Source organism: Monodon monoceros, unplaced genomic scaffold (genome assembly GCF_005190385.1).
Source record: "Monodon monoceros isolate NGI ecotype Baffin Bay Population unplaced genomic scaffold, NGI_Narwhal_1 Super_Scaffold_4, whole genome shotgun sequence".
Lineage (NCBI taxonomy): Eukaryota > Metazoa > Chordata > Mammalia > Artiodactyla > Monodontidae > Monodon > Monodon monoceros.
Genome location: NW_021703781.1, coordinates 34,660,308 through 34,683,740, shown reverse-complemented (window position 1 = coordinate 34,683,740; position 23,433 = coordinate 34,660,308). Strand labels below are relative to the sequence as shown.

The following is a 23,433-nucleotide window of genomic DNA, read 5'->3' as shown; positions in this document are numbered from 1 at the left end:
TGCTAGCACAGTGAATGAAAGGAGGAGCAAGCAGAGAAGGCTTCTTAAGGAGAAGATGAGTGGGAAGGAGGGACAGAACTAAGAAGGACAGACAAACGCTCAGAAATGGCAACGCACAGGACCCTGGGAAGGGGTGAAGAGACCAACGCGGATGCCATAAGGAACTCGATCATTGCTGGAACCCTGAGAGGCAAAGGGTAAAGGGAGAATCCTCAAAGGCTTAAAGTGGGAGGGGGAAAAAGCCCACAGCTTTGTAAAATAAACTCCCACTATACCATGATGACCTTACCCGTGAGTAAAATTATATCTCCAAGAAACACTGTAAGTGCCCAAAACGCTGCAGTCCTCCACAGAAAAACCTTCTTCTTAATTTCTGATTGGTCAATTACCACAATTGTTGCTAAAGGCACTTTAGAGCCAGAATTTGGTCCAGATTTTATGTTTATTTCTTTCACATGACATGGAGATAACACCATGACTAAACAATTATACTTCTGACTTTCAGAATCACAGTTTTTTATTAACGATGTTTTTTTAATGCCCTTAAATCCAGACACATTCCTCTGGTGCACTGTTACAGTATGATCTCTCTGATTAGAAATCAACTTGATTTTCTTAGCGACGTGGGGGACTTCAGATAGAGCTTGAGGATGGCCTGATTTATCTTCAGAGGTCCAACCTCTTTCAACAGAACTTTTGTGGAAGGTATTTAATTGGGAACACAGTATTCCTGAGCTACAGGACTCAATGCGTATCTCATTTGGTGTCAATTTATCATCAAAATGGAAAAGTTCTTGAGATCCTATATTTTCTTCAAGACCTTTATCGGTGTTCAAGAGAATGTGGCTATTTTTTGTTTCAGGACTAAAAAGTTCAAGGGAACAGGCTTGGTTCTGTCCACCTTCATATCCTTCTGTAGAATCATCATTGGGCTGAATCAAATTATCTTCAGTTATTCTTATTTCCCCATGACTTGCCTCTGGTTCAATCTCCATTTTAATGGTTCCTTTATTTATAGAATTCTGCCCTTTATACTTCCTTTGAGCTAAAAAAGCAACCTGGCTGGAGGTCATTACACTGAGAAATTCAGTATCAGTGGATATTTTAAGGCCTGAGACCTTCCTAACTGTTCCTTCAGGCCTTGGTTTGTCTACTGTGCTAGAGGAAAATAATTCCCGACACTGGTTTTGTATTTCATGATGCTCTGTTGGTGCACAGTTTGTTTCCATAGCTCCTGGCCCCGTATTAGTCTGTTCAGCACCACAGATCACATCCAATATAGCTGCACACTTATGATCTAACTGAAAGGAATTTTTTGGAACATTCTGACCATGTATATTTGATTGATCTTTAGGCTGTTCAACTGTGATTTTCTTATGTTCACTGAAAAGCTTTTGATACTTTTCTTCTTCAGTTAAATGTTGAAATCTGGCCTTAAATCCACATATTTGATCACTGGAGTTGGTTCTATCACTCAACCCCAAGGGGTGACTCTTCTGGGATTTTATAGTTTGTGTTTCAGAAATGCAATGTGTGAAGTCATCTTTCACGTGAACAGATCTGTTCACAGAGTTTGCTGGAAAATGACCACGAGGAAGATCTGGAGGGTCCAGAGATTCCAGGGCCTGATAATCCTCAAGACTTTTGTGCCTGCATTTTTCATCCTTCAGATGTAAGGAATGGTGATCGTACAAAAGCTGAATTTCTTTCCAGGGGTCCGCAGTGGACACTAAAGAAGTTGGTTCCTGTGATACTGTCATTTCTAGTGGACTGATTGGAGCACCCCAAAAAATGTGGACTTGAGATCCTCCACTCATGGTTTCTGAAAAAATAAAAAATCTAAAATAAGCCCTTGTCATTAAATTTTTATAAGTTGATATTAACTTATATCCCCAAAGCAAATATAATATAAACTATGAATCAAAAACATAATTAATTGGTGATTCACATCGTTACTCCATTTAATTATAAAAGTAAGAAATATATAAGAAATCGTAAGGAGAAACCAAAGCATCCACAAAAATTGCTCACATAAAGACTCTCTTTAAGGAAAATAAAGCTCAGTATACTAACATCAAACGAGTAAATCCTTAGCATGGTCACTTTTTTGTGTTGAAAAACTTGCACCATTTAAACAATAACTTAGTTAAGAAGGCAGGAAACAGCATTTGTTCAACTGCACTATAGTCACCTTTAAATCTCCTGTTTCCTTTACTCCATTGATTATGTAAGTTTAGGGCCTCCTTCCTTCAACTGTGAACTCAGTTCCCAAGATTAGGGACTTCCCTGGTGGTCCAGTGGGTAAGACTCCATGCTCCCAATGCAGGGGGCCCGGGTTTGATCCCTGGTCCGGGAACCAGACTCCACACGCATGCAGCAACTGAGTCTGCATGCCGCAATAAAGGATCCCGCACGCCGAAACGAAGATCCCGAGTGCCGCAGCTAAGACATCCCCACAGCCAAAATGAATAAATAAATATTAAAAAAAAAAAAAAGTAAACACACACACACACACGTTTCAATTCCCAAGATCAAAACAGAAGGCTTGAACCAGAGAGAAAATAAAAAACCAAGGCTCTGGGGCTTCCCTGGTGGCCAGTGGTTGAGAGTCTGCCTGCCGATGCAGGGGACACGGGTTTGTGCCCCAGTCCGGGAAGATCCCACATGCCGCGGAGCGGCTGGGCCCGTGAGCCATGGCCGCTGAGCCTGCGCGTCCGGAGCCTGTGCTCCGCAACGGGAGAGGCCAAAACAGAGAGAGGCCCGCGTACCGCAAAAAAAACCCCAACAAACCAAGGCTCTTTTCAAGATGTCCAAGTGACTGTATTATCTATCTTTAATCTGTTAGCATAATCAATAGTTGCTTCTGTATTTTTAATCTTCTCTAAAATACACCAGATTAAGAAAAGTCACTTTGTAATACACAGATTAAAAAACTCATTATAATTTAAACAGTTTTTCATTAACTGTGGCACTTGATATAAGTAAATCTAAGTAAGCATCATATTTAGTGAGATAAAAATAAAGAAACATACCAATATTTTGATAATAACTGACTTTCAAAAAGTTTGTGGGTTTTTTTTTTTGGTTTTTTTTTGGCCACGCTGCGTGGCTTACGGGATCTTAGTTCCCCAACCAGGGATACAACCATGACCTTGGCAGTGAAAGTGCAGCGTCCTAACCAGTGGACCGCCAGGGAAATCCCCAAAGAGTATTTATTAAATAGATCTATTCCTAGAGTTTGCTGATAAATTTTTTATAGTGCTACAGGGACAAAAAGACAGATTAAGTCCCTGGCCTAAGAGAACTGTCAGCCTGGTTTTAAAAAAACAAAAAGGAGAGAAAAGTAGTGAATGTAAACTCATAGTTTAAAAATAATGTAATAAATACAATAAGCTATAAATAGGAAACAGTAGTCTCCTGGGGAGCAATGCTCCTATGGAAGGTAAGCACTATGGCTCTAAGCATCTAAACAAAAGAACGAGCAGCTGTAAAAGGCGGAGTTATGAAAGACCATGGTATGTTTGAGGACTTCTGATGAGAGTACAGGGTCCTTTGTAAAAAGGTAAGAAAGTTTCAAATCATGAAAAGTCCATTTGGAAGTATGGGAAGTATGGCAGTGTACAGGAAACAACAGCTATTATCCCCAATCACTCTTATCATTCCTTGAAGATTTGTTCATGGTCATCTCTTCCAAATCTAATAACCTATCCAATTATAATTCTTGTGATTTCGGTATCAATGTGGGTGTTCCTTCCAATAACCTGGCCTCTTGGTTCCTTGCCCTCTTCTCCTCCACTTATTTTATTCTCCACCCTACCTCAGTTATCCATTCTCATAATCATATAACTACCATTATCAATAACTACATATTTTTCCTTAATTTCAATTTAAGCTTTCAACTCTACTTTCTCCTATCTTCAACTTACCCCCTCTAAATGCACAACTCCAACAGTTCTTTGACCACAAGGGATCTACGTTGAACACAATGATCACACTTCATTTTTACAGCCTCATTCTTCACTTCCCTCCTTAACCAGCTTAGATTCCATGGTCCCTTATTATAATCGTTCCCTATCATACTTCTCTAATTCTGCTGCTCTCATCTCCAAGGTATTGGCCAGCTAAACTCGAACCCTAGTTCAATCACCGCCTTCTCTACACCTGTAACCAATGAAAACTAGTCATTGGTTAGTTCATTACCACTAACCTCAAGGTAGTACCCAGCAATCTTATCTTTTCCTGTCCATTCGTTCTCCAAGATAACTCTTTTATACCTTTTTACTCTTTAAATCCCCAGCATCTCCTCCCCTACCTTCAAGTGCAGCTGGTGATCATTTACAACTTGTCAACAACATATTTACCCACTTCTATCATACCCATATACTTTGCCCAACTTCCTATTACTACAGACGAACTAACTGTTCATGCTTCTATGCAAAGCCGTCTCTTCCTCACTTAGACATTAGATCTTATACCCTCTTTCCTACTCAGGTTTCAACAAGTCTCCCCTTTTCTCCTAAATCTTGATTTTTCTCTCTTTACTGGAGCATCTCCATCAACAAACAAACATGCTGTGATTGCTCCTCAAGGTGTTATTCCTCAGCTCCTCCACCCCACTTATTGCACCACTTTTCTGCTCTCCTCTACAGCAAAATTCCTTGAAAGAACTGTCAATATTCCCTCTGCTCCCATTCTCTCTTAAACCCACTCCAGTCAAGCATTGGTCCAAACCACTCCACTGAAACGGCATATTTCAAGGTCCCCAATAACCTCCACCTTAGCATCAGTCAACTCCCCATTTTCAACTTACTCGGACTGTCAGCAGGATTTGACACCACTGATCACCGCTTTCTTCTTTTTATCTGACTTTAGGGATACCACATCCTCTTGATTCTCATCCCACCTCACACTACCTCCCCAGTCGCTCCTTCTCAGTCTCCTTTGCTAGCTCCTCCTCATCTCCTCAACTTCTTACTCAAGGGCCCAGTACTTGGCTCTCTCTCTGCACTCACCCCCTAGGTGATTTTCTTTCAGTCTCAGGATCTAAATACCTTCTAATGATTACCAGATGTATATCCCCATCACTAATGACTAATGACCACCAGATGTATATCTGATGTAATGACTAATGAAGGCCAGATGTATATCTCCATTACTAATGACTAATGACTACCAGATGTATATCTCCATCACTGGTGACTAATGACCACCAGATGTATATCTGATGTCATGACTAATGACCACCAGATGTATATCTGATGGCATGACTAATGACCACCAGGTGTATATCTCCATTACTAATGACTAATGACCACCAGATGTATATCTCCACAACTAATGACTAATGACTAACAGAGGGGGCAAGGGTTCGATCCCTGGTCAGGGAACTAGATTCCACATGCCTCAACTAAGAGTTCACATGCCACAGCTAAAGATCCCGCATGCTGCAACTAAGAGTTTGCATGCCACAACTAAAGATCCTGCATGCCACAACTAAGAGGTCGCATGCCGCAACTAAAGACCCCACATGCCGCAACTGAAAGATCCCACGTGCTGCAACTAAGATGCAGTGCAGCCAAATAAATAAAAATTTTTTTTTAATCCTAGAAAGAAAAACATTGGGAAGCAAGATTAAGGATGATTTTTTTTTAAGATTTCTATATTTTAAAAGTTTTATTGTGAAGAATAATGAATGTTCATTATTTTTATAATAATCAGACCTTTTTTTTGTTTGGTAATTCAGGTTTTTCTTTCACAATCTTCAAACTGGATATGGTGTTCCAATAGACATACAACAATGGACCTAAATCTAACATTGGAGAATAAGAGCTGAGAACAATGATGTCAGCTGTTAACTTATTAGCAGCTAAAACAAAGATATACCGCTATTTTCAAACAGTTTATAATAGTGAATTATTACTAAGGAAACAAAATTATAGTAAGTTTAGGTGTCAAGTCTTGACCCATAACAAAACAAAGAGGGCTAAGTATCATAAATACTATAACCACATATCGCGTGGGACCCCATCTAATCCTCATAGAAAGAATAATCTGCATAAAGAATAATTGGTACATTAGATCTAACTGACAGTTTACTATCTATATATCATTATTAAATTGGCCACTAGGGGGCCCCAAATAACACAGCAAAAATGTTCAAGTTGAAAAGTTACATCAAAACCAAATGGAAGATCTAGGGGAAGATGGCGGAAGAGTAAGACGCGGAGATCACCTTCCTCCCCTTCTGGTACATCAGAAATACATCTACACGTGGAACAAGTCCTACAGAACACCTACCGAACAATGGCAGAAGACCTCAGACCTCCCAAAAGGCAAGAAACTTCCCACGCACCTGGGTAGGGCAAAAGAAAAAAGAATAAACAGAGACAAAAGAATAGGAACGAGACCTGCACCAGTGGGAGGGAGCCGTGAAGGAGGAAAGGTTTCCACACACTAGAAGTCCCTTCGCGGGCGGAGACAAAGGGTGGCGAAAGGGGGAAAATTCGGAGCCGTGGAGGAGAGCACAGCCACAGGGGTGCGGAGGGCAAAGCAGAGAGATTCCTGCACAGAGGATCGGTGCCGACCGGCACTCACCAGCCCGAGAGGCTTCTCTGCTCACCCGCTGGAGCGGGCGGGGCTGGGAGCTGAGGCTCGGGCTTCGGTCAGAGCGCAGGGAGAGGACTGGGGTTGGCGGCGTGAACACAGCCTGCAGGGGTTAGTGCACCACGGCTAGCGGGGAGGGAGTCCGGGAAAAAGTCTGGAGCTGCTGAAGAGGCAAGAGACTTTTTCTTCCCTCTTTGTTTCCTGGTGCGCGAGGAGAGGGGATTAAGAGCGCTGCTTAAAGGAGCTCCAGAGACGGGTGCGAGCCGCGGCTAACAGCGCGGACCCCAGAGACGGGCATGAGACGCTAAGGCTGTTGCTGCCGCCACCAAGAATCCTGTGTGCCAGCACAGCTCACTATCCACACCTCCCTTCCGGGGAGCCTGTGCAGCCCACCACTGCCAGGGTCCCGTGATCCAGGGACAACTTCCCCGGGAGAACGCACGGCACGCCTCAGGCTGGTGCAATGTCACGACGGCTTCTGCCGCCGCAGGCTCGCCCTGCACTCCGTACCCCTCCCTTTCCCAGGCCAGAGTGAGCCGGAGCCCCCGAATCAGCGGCTCCTTTAACCCCGTCCTGTCTGAGCGAAGAACAGACACCCTCCGGCGACCTACACGCAGGGGCGGGGCCAAATCCAAAGCTGAGCCCCGGGAGCTGTGCAAACAAAGAAGAGAAAGGGAAATCTCTCCCAGCAGCGTCAGGAGCAGCGGATTAAATCTCCACAATCAACTTGATGTACCCTGCATCTCTGGAATACCTGAATAGACAACGAATCATCCCAAACTGAGGAGGTGGACTTTGAGAGCAAGATTTATTATTTTCTCCCCTTTTCCTCTTTTTGTGAGTGTGTATGTGTATGCTTCTGTGTGAGATTTTGTCTGTATAGCTTTGCTTTCAGCATTTGTCCTAGGGTTCTATCCATCCGTTTTTTTACTTAAAAAATTTTTTTTTCTTAATAATTTTTTTTATTTAAATAACTTTCATTTTACCTTACTTTATTTTATCTCCTTCCTTCCTTCCTTCCTTCCTTCCTTCCTTCCTTCCTCCCTCCCTCCCTCCCTCCCTCCCTCCCTTCCTTCCTTCCTTCTCTCCCTTTTATTCTGAGCCATGTGGATGAAAGGCTCTTAGTGCTGCAGCCAGGAGTCAGTGCTGTGCCTCTGAGATGGGAAAGCCAACTTCAGGACACTAGTCCACAAGTGACCTCCCAGCTCCACTTAATATTAAACAGCGAATATCTCCCAAAGATCTCCATCTCAACACCAACACCCAGCTTCACTCAACAACCAGCAAGCTACAGTGCTGGACACCCTATGCCAAACAACTAGCAAGACAGGAACACAACCCAACCCAATAGCAGACAGGCTGCCGAAAATCATACTAAGTCCACAGACACCCCAAAACACACCACCAGACGTGGACCTGCCCACCAGAAAGACAAGATCCAGCCTCATCCACCAGAACACAGGCACTAGTCCCCTCCACCAGGAAGCCTACACAACCCACTGAACCAACTTTAGCCACTGGGGACAGACACCAAAAACAGCGGGAAATACAAACCTGCAGCCTGCAAAAAGGAGATCCCAAACACAGTAAGATAAGCAAAATGAAAAGACAGAAAAACACACAGCAGAGGAAGAAGCAAGATAAAAACCCACCAGACCTAACAAATGAAGAGAAAATAGGCAGTCTACCTGAAAAAGAATTCAGAATAATGATAGTAAAGATCCAAAATCTTGGAAATGGAATAGAGAAAATGCAAGAAACATTTAACAAGGACCTAGAAGAACAAAGAGGAAACAAGCAACGATGAACAACACAATAAATGACATTAAAAATACTCTAAATGGGATCAATAGCAGAATAACTGAGGCAGAAGAACGGATAAGTGACCTGGAAGATAAAATAGTGGAAATAACTACTGCGGAGCAGAATAAAGAAAAAAGAATGAAAAGAACTGAGGACAGTCTCAGAGACCTCTGGGACAACATTAAACACACCAACATTCGAATTATAGGGGTCCCAGAAGAAAAAGAGGAAAAGAAAGGGACTGAGAAAATATTTGAAGACATTATAGTTGAAAACTTCCCTAATATGGGAAAGGAAATAGTTAATCAAGTCCAGGAAGCACAGAGAGTCCCATACAGGATAAATCCAAGGAGAAACACACCAACACACATAGTAATCAAACTGTCAAAAATTAAATACAAAGAAAACATATTAAAAGCAGCAAGGGAAAAACAACAAATAACACACAAGGGAATCCCCATAAGGTTAACAGCTGATCTTTCAGCAGAAACTCTGCAAGCCAGAAGGGACTGGCAGGATACATTTAAAGTGATGAAGGAGAAAAACCTACAACCAAGATTACTCTACCCAGCAAGGATCTCATTCAGATTTGATGGAGAAATTAAAACCTTTACAGACAAGCAAAAGCTGAGAGAGTTCAGCACCACCAAACCAGCTTTACAACAAATGCTAAAGGATCTTCTCTAGGCAAGAAACACAAGAGAAGGAAAAGACCTACAATAACAAACTGAAAACAATTAAGAAAATGGGAATAGGAACATACATATCGATAATTACCTTAAATGTAAATGGATTAAATGCTCCCACCAAAAGACACAGACTGGATGAATGGATACAAAAACAAGACCCATATATATGCTGTCTACAAGAGATCCACTTCAGACCTAGAGACACATACAGACTGAAAGTAAGGGGATGGAAAAAGATATTCCATGCAAATGGAAACCAAAAGAAAGCTGGAGTAGCAATTCTCATATCAGACAAAATAGACTTTAAAATAAAGACTATTAGAAGAGACAAAGAAGGACACTACATAATGATCAAGGGATCGATACAAGAAGAAGATATAACAATTGTAAATATTTATGCACCCAACGTAGAAGCACCTCAATACATAAGGCAAATACTAACAGCCATAAAAGGCAAAATCGAGAGTAACACATTCATAGTAGGGGACTTAACACCCCACTTTCACCAATGGACAAATCATCCAAAATGAAAATAAATAAGGAAACACAAGCTTTAAATGATACATTAAACAAGATGGACTTAACTGATATTTATAGGACATTCCATCCAAAAACAACAGAATACACATTTTTTCTCAAGTGCTCATGGAACATTCTCCAGGATAGATCATATCTTGGGTCACAAGTCAAGCCTTGGTAAATCTAAGAAAATTGAAATTGTTTCAAGTATCTTTTCCGACCACAATGCTATGAGACTAGATATCAATTACAGGAAAAGATCTGTAAAAAATACAAACACATGGAGGCTAAATAATACACTACTTAATAACGAAGTGATCACTAAGAAATCAAAGAGGAAATCAAAAAATACCTAGAAACAAATGACGATGGAGACACGACGACCCAAAACCTATGGGATGCAGCAAAAGCAGTGCTAAAAGGGAAGTTTATAGCAATACAATCCTACCTTAAGAAACAGGAAACATCTCGAATAAACAACCTAACCTTGCACCTAAAGCAATTAGAGAAAGAAGAACAAAAAACCCCCAAAGTTAGCAGAAGGAAAGAAATCATAAAGATCAGATCAGAAATAAATGAAAAAGAAATGAAGGAAACGATAGCAAAGATCAATAAAACTGAAAGCTGGTTCTTTGGGAAGATAAACAAAATTGATAAACCATTAGCCAGACTCATCAAGAAAAAAAGGGAGAAGACTCAAATCAATAGAATTAGAAATGAAAAAGGAGAAGTAACAACTGACACTGCAGAAATAAAAAAGATCATGAGAGATTACTACAAGCAACTCTATGCCAATAAAATGGACAACCTGGAAGAAATGGACAAATTCTTAGAAATGCACAACCTGCCAAGACTGAATCAGGAAGAAATAGAAAATATGAACAAACCAATCACAAGCACTGAAACTGAAACTGTGATTAAAAATCTTCCAACAAACAAAAGCTCAAGAGCAGATGGCTTCACAGGCGAATTCTATCAAATTTAGAGAAGAGCTAACACCTATCCTTCTCAAACTCTTCCAAAATATAGCAGAGGGAGGAACACTCCCAAACTCATTCTACGAGGCCACCATCACTCTGATACCAAAACCAGACAAGGATGTCACAAAGAAAGAAAACTACAGGCCAATATCACTGATGAACATAGATGCAAAAATCTTCAACAAAGTACTAGCAAACAGAATCCAACAGCACATTAAAAGGATCATACACCATGATCATGTGGAGTTTATTCCAGGAATGCAAGGATTCTTCAATATATGCAAATCAATCGATGTGATACACCATATTTACAAATTGAAGGAGAAAAACCATATGGTCATCTCAGTAGATGCAGAGAAAGCTTTCGACAAAATTCAACAACCATTTAAGATAAAAACCCTCCAGAGGCTTCCCTGGTGGCACAGTGGTTGAGCGTCCACCTGCCAATGCAGGGGACACAGGTTCGTGCCCCGGTCCGGGAAGATCCCACATGCCGCGGAGCAGCTAGGCCTGTGAGCCATGGCCGCTGAGCCTATACGTCTGGAGCCTGTGCTCTGCAATGGGAGAGGCCACAAGAGTGAGAGGCCCGTGTACCGCAAAAACAAAACAAAACAAAACAAAAACCAAAAAAAAACCCTCCAGAAAGTAGGCATAGAGGGAACTTTCTCCAACATAATAAAGGCCATATATGACAAACCCACAGCCAACATCGTCCTCCATGGTGAAAAACTGAAAGCATTTCCACTAAGATCAGGAACAAGACAAGGCTGCCCACTCTCACCACTCTTATTCAACATAGTTTTGGAAGTTTTAGCCACAGCAATCAGAGAAGAAAAGGAAATAAAACAAATCCAAATCGGAAAAGAAGAAGTAAAGCTGTCACTGTTTGCAGATGACATGATACTATATATAAAGAATCCTAAAGATGCTACCAGAAAACTACTAGAGCTAATCAATGAATTTGGTAAAGTAGCAGGATACAAAATTAATGCACAGATTTCTCTGGCAATCCTATACACTAATGATGAAAAACCTGAAAGTGAAATCAAGAAAACACTCCCATTTACCACTGCAACAAAAAGAATAAAATATCTAGGAATAAACCTACCTAAGGAGACAAAAGACCTGTATGCAGAAAATTATAAGACACTGATGAAAGAAACTGAAGATGATACAAATAGATGGAGAGATATACCATGTTCTTGAATTGGAAGAATCAACATTGTGAAAGTGGCTCTACTACCCAAAGCAATCTACAGATTCAATGCAATCCCTATCAAACTACCACTGGCATTTTTCACAGAACTAGAACAAAAAATTTCACAATTTGTATGGAAACACAAAAGACCCCGAATAGCCAAAGCAATCTTGGGAACAAAAAACGGAGCTGGAGGAATCGGGCTCCCTGACTTCAGACTATACTACAAAGCTACAGTAATCAAGACAGTATGGTACTGGCACAAAAACAGAAAGATAGATCAATGGAACAGGATAGAAAGCCCAGAGATAAACCTACGCACATATGGTCACCTTATCTTTGATAAAGGAGGCAGGAATGTACAGTGGAGAAAGGACAGCCTCTTCAACAAGTGGTGCTGGGCAAACTGGACAGGTACATGTAAAAGTATGAGATTAGATCACTCCCTAACACCATACACAAAAATACGCTCAAAATGGATTAAAGACCTAAATGTAAGGCCAGAAACTATCAAACTCTTAGAGGAAAACATAGGCAGGACACTCTATGACGTAAATCACAGCAAGATCCCTTTTGAGCCACCTCCTAGAGAAGTGGAAATAAGAACAAAAATAAACAAATGGGACCTAATGAAACTTCAAAGCTTTTGCACAGCAAAGGAAACCATAAACAAGACCAAAAGACAACCCTCAGAATGGTAGAGAATATTTGCAAATGAAGCAACTGACAAAGGATTAATCTCCAAATATACAAGCAGCTCATGCAGCTCAATAACCAAAAAACAAACAACCCAATCCAAAAATGGGCAGAAGACCTAAATAGACATTTTTCCAAAGAAGATATACAGACTGCCAGCAAACACATGAAAGAATGCTCAACATCATTAATCATTAGGGAAATGCAAATCAAAACTACAATGAGATATCATCTCACACCAGTCAGAATGGCCATCATCAAAAAATCTAGAAACAATAAATGCTGGAGAGGGTGTGGAGAAAAGGGAACACTCTTGCACTGCCAGTGGGAATGTGAATTGTTACAGCCACTATGGAGAACAGTAAGGAGGTTCCTTAAAAAACTACAAATAGAACTACCATATGACCCAGCAATCCCACTACTGGGCGTATACCCTGAGAAAACCATAATTCAAAGAGTCATGTACCAAAATGTTTATTGCAGCTCTATTTACAATAGCCAGGAGATGGAAACAACCTAAGTGTCCATCATCGGATGAATGGATAAAGAAGATGTGGCACATATATACAATGGAATATTACTCAGCCAAGAAATGAAATTGAGCTATTTGTAATGAGGTGGATGGACCTAGAGTCTGTCATACAGAGTGAAGTAAGTCAGAAAGAGAAAGACAAATACCATATGCTAACACATATATATGGAATTTAAGAAAAAAATATGTCATGAAGAACCTAGGGGTAAGACAGGAATAAAGACACAGACCTACTAGAGAGGTCTGTGAGGATATGGGGAGGGGGAAGGGTAAGCTGTGACAAAGTGAGAGAGTGGCATGGACATATATACACTACCAAACGTAAAATCGATAGCTAGTGGGAAGCAGCCGCATAGCACAGGGAGATCAGCTCGGTGCTTTGTGACCACCTAGAGGGGTGGGATAGGGAGGGTGGGAGGGAGGGAGACGCAAGAGGAAAGAGATATGGGAACATATGTATATGTATAACTGATTCACTTTGTTATAAAGCAGAAACTAACACACCATTGTAAAGCAATTATACTCCAATAAAGATGTAAAAAAAAATTTAAAAAAACCAAGTGGAAGAGGGAGGAATATATTATTCTGACACATAGGTAGAAACACTTAGATATATTCAAATCAAGTGCATAAAATTCCTATGCTAACTAACTTCCTTCTCTAGAATCTTTGGGTTTTTCTCCAATAGTTTCTTCCCTTTAGCCTCAAATCTTTAAAAACAAAACAAACTTCCATGTTGCTTCTTTGTTCTCACTTCCTATTTATTCTTCAACCCACTTAAATATGGCTCTTAACTCCAATCATTTTGCTATAACGTTTTTTACTATGGAAATCAATGACCTCTAATAGCGAAATCCAAAGGTCAGTTTTCAACACTTATCTTTCTGCCATTTGAGACTGTTTATCATTCCTCTTTCCTGAAACACTCTACTTTTTTTTTGATTCTGTGAGACCATCAAATTAGAATTCTTTTCTGCTTAGAAAACCAGAAAACTATTGATTTATTAATTCAATCATTCACATAACAAATACTCAGTAGTGTGTGCCAGGCATCACGCTAAGCACTGGGAATTCAACAACAATAATAAAGAGCTTTAAGGAGCTTATAGTCTAATGGGAGAGCTAAAATGACAACTGTAAAATAGAGAAATTGAGTAACCACAGGAATACATGCAGGGTGTCCCTAGGAGGGAGAAGCCTGGGGCAACTCAACCAAGTAAGACTGCCCATTACCTGCATTTTTCATAGGCTCTCTGGACTACGTTTAGTGACAAAATTTTGAAACTGAATTTAAATAATATTCATTAAAACGGAGTACAATACAGTCCCAAGGCATCCCTGCACTCCACCCCAACACCGGAGCCAGTAAAGCAGCCTCCACTGTCTTACCCAAGGGACAGACCTGCAATAGGTAATCTCCAAAAGGTTTAAAAAGAGTGTAAGACATTCACTGCTTCTAGGTCCTCACTTAACATTTTCTCCTAAATGTCCTGCAATCTGACTTCTATTTTCTATCTCTATTAAGACAACAGTGAAGCCCAAATTGTCAAATAAGTATCCACAGTACTTCACCACTCCAACTGTGAAACTCTTTCCTTAGTTTCTAGAACACTACTCTTTCCTGACTAGTTCTTCTACCTCTCTGGTTTCCTTTCTCTCTTTTTCCTTGGGCCATCCCATCTTTTCATTCCATACAACGCTGCAGAATTCCATCCAGTTGCATTCATTTAACTACTAAATATCCAATTATGCTTTACCAGGCTATATTGAACCAACCACTCTCCCTAACGTCAGACTTATATTTCTAGTATCATTATATCTGACACAATCACAGTAGATAAAAAAGAAATGTTCTTATGGAGGTTTCTCAGAAACCTAAAAATAGAACTACCATATGACCCAGTAATTCCACTCTTGGGTATATATCTAAAACCAACAAAAACACTAATTCAAAAAGATACATGCACCCCAATGTTCATAGCAGCATTATTTACAATAGCCAAGATGTGGAAGCAACTTAAGTGTCCATCGACAGATGAATGGATAAATAAGATGTGGTATACATATACAATGGTATATTACTCAGCCATAATGAAGGAAAGAAAATTTGCTATTTGCAACAACATCGATGGACTTGGAGAGTATTATGCTAAATGAAGTCAGACAGAGAAAGACAAATACTATAAGGTATCACTTATATGTGGAATCTAAAACATAAAACATACTAGTGAATATAACAAAAAAGAAACAGACTCACAGATATAGAGAACAAACAAGTGGTTACCAGTGGGGCATGGGAAGGGGAGAAGGACAAGATAAGGGGAGGGGATTAAGAGGTACACACTAGGGACTTCTCTGGTGGCACAGTGGTTAAGAATCTGCCTGCCAATGCAGGGGACACGGGTTCAAGCCCTGGTCCGGGAAGATCTTACATGCCGCGGAGCAACTAAGCCCGTGTGCCACAACTACTGAGCCTGTGCTCTAGAGCCCACAAGACACAACTACTGAGCCCGCATGCCACAACTACTGAAGCCTGCGTGCCTAGAGCCCGTGCTCCACAACGAGAAGCCACCGCAATGAGAAGCCCGCACACTGCAACAAAGAGTAGACCCCACTCGCCACAACTAGAGAAAGCCCAAGCAGCAATGAAGACCCAATACAGCCAAAAATAAATAAATAAATAATTTTTTAAAAAAAAGAGGTACACACTATTGTGTATAAAATAAATAAATAAGCTACAAGGATACAACTCAGGGAATATAGCCAATATTTTATAATGGCTATAAATGGAATATAGCCTTTAAAAATTATGAATCACTATGTCATACACACAAAACATATAATATTGTACATCAACTATACCTCAATTAAAAAAAAGAAAGCAATGTTCTATTTAGTCTCTTTCTTGAAGGGAAAACCTGACTAAATGACCCTATATCCGACTAGATTCCATAGTCCTTGGGTTCAAGTTTGGTAGGGTTGAAGGTTATGAGGCCCAGAGGCCACAGATTCCCAAGGTTCAGAGCTCTCCTTGCCTTCTAGGCAGGGGAAGTCGCTGAAGCACACAGGGGTGACACGAAGCAGTATTGAGAGTTCAGACAAGATCTCCCAGGACGAGAGATGTCTGAAATAAATTAAAGGTCTATAAAATACAAGGTTATTTGTATATAACAATTACTTTAGTCTGCCTTCACTTATTTGTCTGAATATATACCCGTGTATGTGTGGAACTCCCCCTTCCTGCTCAAAAGAAAAAAAACAAAAACTGACGTGAAAGTATGGTCCTGTTAATTCAAAAGAGAGTAATTTTTTAAAGAAGTCTTTATATCTAAGGCTGCAGCTAGTAACTCCTTTAATTTATAGGATTTGTGAGTCTGTGAGCAGGGGGATGCGATGTGGTGAGGCCAGAGGGAAACAAAATATTTATAGCAAAAATACACTGACTGAGAGTTAAGTTGTGAACACTGACATATTTCAATGATTCTTGGATAACTTTTGGGTGGACTCAGAGGGTTAAAGCTCATTAAGATACCAGATGAAACTTGCAAGTACATATCCATTACCATAGTTAATAATTATACAATTTCTCAATCGGCAGAAGGCCACTTTAGTCAGAAAGACCAATGCAACCATAGTCCTTTATCTTTAGAGTGGTCAGAGTCTGATGAATGGGTCAAAGATTTATAAAACAGGATGAACCATATCAGCAGGTTTGTCTTTGCAGAACACTGCAACTAAAAATGCTTGTTACAAAATATATGTGGTTAAAAGGAAGTGCTTTCTCTATCTTATTACCAACCTAAAAACTCATCATTATAATGCCTTTCCATGTCAATTTTACCAAAAAAAACCCGAGCATCATAAAGTTACTCAAAAGCATCAAATGACAACATGAAGAGGCAGCATAGGATTGTAATTAAAAGTATGGGTTTTGAAGTAAGATAGACATGGGTTAAAACCCTACTCTGCAACTTACTAAAAATGTAAACTTGAAATTGTTGAAGCTAGGTGAGATACATACATATATATATATATACATGTTCTTTATATTTTTGTATATAGTTGAAAACATCCATAATAACAAAATTAATTTCTTTATATGTCCAGTGAGAATTGTCTCCTTATGTTTCAAATGAGAATAACATCCATCCCTATCTTACAGTGTTGCTGTGGGATGGGCACAGAGTACTTACTCAGTAAAGATTTGAATCTTAAACCTCAGGAACTCTACACATACATATCGATACTTGGTGACACATAAAAACCAGCCCGTTGTATTTCAGGGGTTTTTTTTGGTGTGTATTTTTACATAGTTGTAACCATAAAATTGAAATAATTTTGTATTCTGCTTCAGTCCATGTAATGCTACTCTTTTATGTCAACCTATAAATTCTTAATCATTTTTTAAAAATAAATTTATTTATTTATTTTTGGCTGCGTTGGGTCTTCATTACTGCGCGTGGGCTTTCTCTAGTTGCCGTGAGCGGGGGCTACTCTTCGTTTTGGTGCACAGGCTTCTCATTGTGGTGGCTTCTTTTGTTGCAGAGCGCAGGCTCAGTAGTTGTGGTGCACAGGCTTAGTTGCTCCACAGCATGTGGGATCCTCCCGGACCAGGGGACCCGTGTCCCCTTCATTGGCGGGCGGAATCTTAACCACTGCGCCACCAGGGAAGCCATTCCTAATCTTTTTTTTTTTTTTTGCGGTACGCGGGCCTCTCACTGTTGTGGCCTCTCCCGTTGTGGAGCAACAGGCTCCGGACGCGCAGGCTCAACAGCCATGGCTCACGGGCGCAGCCGCTCCGCGGCATGTGGGATCTTCCCGGACCGGGGCACGAACCCGTGTCCCCTGCATCGGCAGGCGGACTCTCAACCACTGCGCCACCAGGGAAGCCCCATTCCTAATCATTTTTAATGCTAGCTTAATATTTTCATAATGAATCTAATTTAGTTCACCACTACTCTCTAATTCACTCATTTGTTTCTAACTTGTCACTATTATAGCCATTGCTGCAATAAATAATTTGAGGAATTTAGCATTTCCTTTCAATTATTTTCTTGTGATAAATTCCCAGGTATGGAATTATTGGGTCAAAGATAATGTACATTGTTATAGCTCTTAATATTTATTATCGTGTTGTTTGCAAAAGAACTGGACAGTTTATAATGCCACAAACAATGGCCAAGAGTTCCAGTCTTACCACAACTTTGTTAGCATATTAAAAAGTAATTTTGGGACTTCCCTGGTGGTCCAGTGGGTAAGACTCCACGTTCCCAATGCAGGGGGCCCGGGTTCGACTACTGGTCTGGGAACTAGATCCCCCATGCGTGCCACAACTAAGACCCAGTGCAGCCTAAATAAATAAATAGAATTTTTTTAAAAGTAATTTTACTAGTGAGGGTATAGAGGTACTTCACTGGTGTTTCATTTGCATTTCTCCAATTATTTCCAAATTGAAAAAATAGTGAATTTTAAATTACATTTGGATTAAAATCCTTAATACATAGGGAATATGCAAGCATGTGCACACAGACACACAAAGTAATAGAAAAATGGGTTAAGAAGATAACCAGGTTGGGAATTCCCTGGCAGTCCAGTGGTTAGGATGCGGGCGTTCACCGCCTTGGATCCAGGTTCGATCCCTGGTATGGGAACTAAGATCCCACAAGCTGCATGGTGCAGCCAAAAAATAAAAAAAGTAGATAACCAGGTTTATAGCACAGAAAAAAACACATGGTTAAAAACAAAGAAAACATTCAACCTCCTAATAAAATGAAATAAAGTTTTATAAATTAATGAGAAAACATTTCTACCTATCAAACTTGCAAAGATTCATGAAAAGGGTACAAAGGTGCAGGGCAATAGCTTATACTAATAAGAGTTTAAACTAGTAAAATCCTTCTGGAGGGCAATATGGCAATGTATGTCAAAAGTCTTAAAATTCTGTATCCCTTTGACCCCATAATTATACTTCTAGGGATCTAACCTAAAGAGAAAAACGTCGTATACACTCTCATAGATTTAGCTACAAGGATGTTCACAGCAGTATCATGTAAAATGTTAGAAAAGTGAGGAAAATGTGCATTGACTGAGGTCTGATAAATTATGGCACATCCATACAAAGGCAAAACTATATAGCCATTTAAAGTCATGAAGATATGTATTACCACAAAAAATTTTCCTTAATATACTGCTATGTAAAACAAGGAGACTATAGAAGATTATATATGGAAAGATTTTATTTTAATTTATTTTTTAAAAAACAGTATTCAAGGGGCTTCCTGGTGGCACCGTGGTTGAGAGTCCGCCTACCGATGCAGAGGACACAGGTTCGTGCCCCGGTCTGGGAAGATCCCACATGCCGCGGAGCGGCTGGGCCCGTGAGCCATGGCCGCTGAGCCTGCGCTCTAGAGCCCGCGAGCCACAACTACTGAGCCCACATGCCACAACTACTGAGCCCACATGCCACAACTACTGAAGCCCACATGCCTAGAGCCCGTGCTCTACAACAAGAGAGGCCACCGCAATGAGAAGCCTGCTCACCGCAATTAGAGAAAGCCCGCGCACAGCAATGAAGACACAACAGCCAAAAATAAAAACAAATAAAATAAATTTATTTTAAAAAAACAGTATTCAGGTTACTACTATTTACATTGAAGTTAGAAACCATTTCTACAGTTTCCACGTGTTCTCCATAGTGACTGATACAAGTGGTGCTAAAAAAGAAATAGTTCTATTCTTTAACCTCATTCAATCAATCCAATTTATCTTAATTCACTGTGCTAAGAAATAACATTGAATATTAGTAACCCACCTACTATGCACATTCATGGTAAACTTGTCACTCTTACAAATACCCAATAGTTACTAAATGCTAGTATCTGAATTTCCTACTTAAAAAGATAGAATGTTGCCACATTTTATGTCACTAAAGGGTATAAGACACACCATCTGCCCCTCAAAAACAAAATCAATTGAAGTTTAAAGCTATTACTCATTCTTGTATCTAAAATAATAGCTACTAAAACAAACCTTTAAGCAGACAGTTGATTTCTTAAATCTTTTTGCGTAAGCTCTCATTTCCTTTGCGACAGGCTTGGGTTTTTCAAGTGAGAGACTGTAATCATGTTCTCATCACCACCTGAGGTACCCTATGATTAGTGCAGTGCAGTGAGCCTCTTAGTCCTGCTTGCAATGCAGTAGGAATTTCTTCCTCCCAGCCCCTATTCCAGGCATTTTCCTTCTACCAGTAAGTATTTAAACAGGAAGTGACCCTTAATCTAGCTGCTCTTCTGCCTTAAAGAATAGGGTGACCGGACATCGTGATCTGCCCAGTACGGTCCTAGTTTAAGCATGCTATCCTGGTGTCCTGTTTCGTTGGTCTCCCTTCTCACTCTTAAAAATGTCTCGGTTTAGGAATAAATTACATGGTGTCCTAGTTAAGAACCATATAAATACAAGAATAAATGTCCTATTAGTGAAGAGTGTGCCTCCTAATACATTTTATCAGAAACATTATAACAATAGTTAGGAACAACTTAAGAAATAAAGAGAAACACTCTTTCATTTTCCTGTAACAAGTTTTTAAAAATAAAACACTAATAGAAATAAGGCTGAATTGCATCTAAAATATATAATATGCATTTAAGAAATCTCACAACACAGATAAGAATTAAATGAGGTAGAAAAGAGAATTAATCTGCTTGGCAGCTAAAGAATCTAGCTTCAGGTTCTGGGTAATGAGGCTGCAGATACAGGTATAAAATCTTTTGGATCCAGTCTTCCTAGAAAATATCTCAGACAGCAAGATGTCAACTTATCCAAGACTCACCCTTCCTAAGGGAAGTCAAAGGAGCAATCCTAAAATGTCACACTTCACTCCCCCATCTCCCACACTATGTAACTGCAAAAGAACTAAACTGTAAGATTAGTAATCATGATCTCAAGCAAAACATGGGTCCCAGGGGTCTGCCTGCCAACACCTGTACTTGCTCTTATCTCCACCCACCCCCTAAAAAAGGTGAAAAACACAAAATCAAGGGAAAAAAAAAAACTTTGCAACTTCAGTCCTGACATTCCTTTGTAAAAAGTCCATGTTCATCTCAGCAAATGGCAACTTCTTTCTCCCAGTTCCTCAAGCCAAAAACCTTGGTATCCTCTCTGACTTCTCTCTTTCTCTCATACTTCCAATTTGTCATCAAATCCTTTTAGCCCTACCTTTAAAATTCATTCAGAACTTGACCACTTTTCTCCACCTTCACCTGCTCCTGCCCTGGTTCAAATCACCATCATCTGGATTATTTGCAGTAACCTGATTTTCCTTCTCATTCTACTGCCTCCTCAGAAAACAGGTTTATAGAAGTGAAGGGAACTTGCCCCAGGTCACACAGCCTGCAGGCAGTGGAGCCAAGACTGGAATGTGGAAATCAAACTGCAGAGCCTAAAATCTTAACCACTCTACCACACTGCCTCTCTGGGTTTTTGACTTTGCACAACTGTGGAGCTAGAATCCAAGCCGGAACGCTGCCATTAAGTCATATGAAACACACTCAGAAAACACTGGTGGAACTTCCCTGGTGGCAGAGTGGTTAAGAATCTGCCTGCCAATGCAGGGGACACGGGTTTGAGCCCTGGTCCAGGAAGATCCCACATGCCTCGGAGCAACTAAGCCCGTGCGTCACAACTACCGAGGCTTTGCTCTAGAGCCCATGAGCCACAACTACCGAAGCCCGCGCACCTAGAACCCGTGCTCCACAAGAGAAGCCACCGCAATGAGAGGCCCGCGCACCACAACGAAGAATAGCCCCCTCTCGCCACAACTAGAGAAAGCCTGAGCACAGCCATGAAGACCCGATGCAGCCAAAAATAAATAAATAAATAAATTTATGTTTTTTAAAAAAGCACTGGCTTATCTAGAGAGGTAAGAAAAGAACTTCAACATAAAGGAGCTACATTATCAAAGAATTCCACTTAGAAGGTTTACTGTAAAGTTAATAATGAAGTGAATAATAAATAGCTTTTAAGAGGACCTCTCTCTCTTTCTCTTTCTTAATACCTTCCTTCAAATCTGACAAATTTTCTCTCTCTCTCCCTCCCTCCCTCTCTCTCTCCCTCTCTTTAGTCATCTGGCAATGGGATGATAAATTTCCTAGACATTAAATATTCAAATTTAAAAACCTGTTGCTGGGAATTCCCTGGTGGTCCAGTGGTTAGTACTCTGCGCTTCCACTGCAGGGGGCATGGGTTCGATCCCTGGTCAAGGAACTAAGATCCCACATGCCACAACATAGCCAAATAAATAAATAAATAAAAATAAAAACCTGTTGCTTAGCAAGTTAAAATATACAGAGTAAATGTAACAAACCATAGATGACAGACCTACTTGCCTGACCTAAACCACTTTCTTCCTTTCACCTTAAATACCCCAAGGTATACCTCAGCATCTATGTGCACTAGCTGTTCCCTCAGCCTTAAACGTTCTTCCCCTAGACTCTTGTTTACTATTTTTAAAATTTGAAGTATAATTAAACATTCAATAATAGGCACAGGTCTTAACAGTTCTGTTCGATGACTATTGACAATGGTCTACACCCATGTAACCATCACCCAAAACAAAATACAGAACATTCCCATGATCTCAGGAAGTTCTTTCATGTCTTTTTCTAAACAGCTTCCTTCCCTTCCCAACCTATAATTATCTTCTGATTTCTAACACTACAGAATAGTTTTGTCTTTTCTTGAACTTCATATAAACAATACAGTATATGCTCATTTATGTCTAGTTCCTTTCACTTAACACAATGGTTTTGAGATTCACCTGTGTTGTTGGGTGTATCAGGTGTTGGGTACTGTGAATACACCACACACACACACAAAATACACCACAAGTTGTTTATCCATTTTCCTGTACATGGACATTTCAGTTGTTTCCAGTTTGGGGCTTTTAAGAATAAGACTGCTATGAACATTCTTGAATTCATAATTTTGAGGAAATATGTTTTCATTTCTCTTCATTAAATATATAGGGGTAGAATGTTAAAGCATAGGATGTATATATGTTTAACTTCAGTAGAAAATGCCAAACAGCTCTCCAAAGTAGCTATACTATCTGGCACACCCATGAGCAATGGATGAGTTCCAGTTGCATCACATCATGCCCAACATTTAGTATCTTCAGCCTTTCTCTTTTTAGCCTCTCTAGAGTGTGTGAGACGATATCTTATTATGAATTTACTTTGCATTATTTCCCTGTTGACTAAGTGTTGTTGACTATCTTTGCAAGTGCTTATTGGTCATTAGTATATCCTCTTTGGGGAAGTCTGTTACTGGGTTATTCCTCTTTTCCTCATTTTACTATTGAGTTATTGAACTTCTTTACATACCCTAGATATAAGTCCTTTGACAGATAGATATGCT

General features: G+C 40.1%; 1 protein-coding gene across 7 annotated transcripts in view; it reads right to left on the bottom strand.

The window, feature by feature from the left end:
• SHLD2 (shieldin complex subunit 2) overlaps positions 1 to 23,433 on the bottom strand; it is a 101,164-nt gene that overhangs the window by 46,097 nt on the left and 31,634 nt on the right. For all 7 annotated transcript variants that reach the window (XM_029245146.1, XM_029245145.1, XM_029245152.1 and 4 more), the window contains one exon: positions 290 to 1,822. In XM_029245146.1, coding sequence (XP_029100979.1) covers positions 290 to 1,817 — 1,528 coding nt within the window. In that variant the 5' untranslated portion in view covers positions 1,818 to 1,822. The remainder of the gene's footprint in view (positions 1 to 289; positions 1,823 to 23,433) is intronic.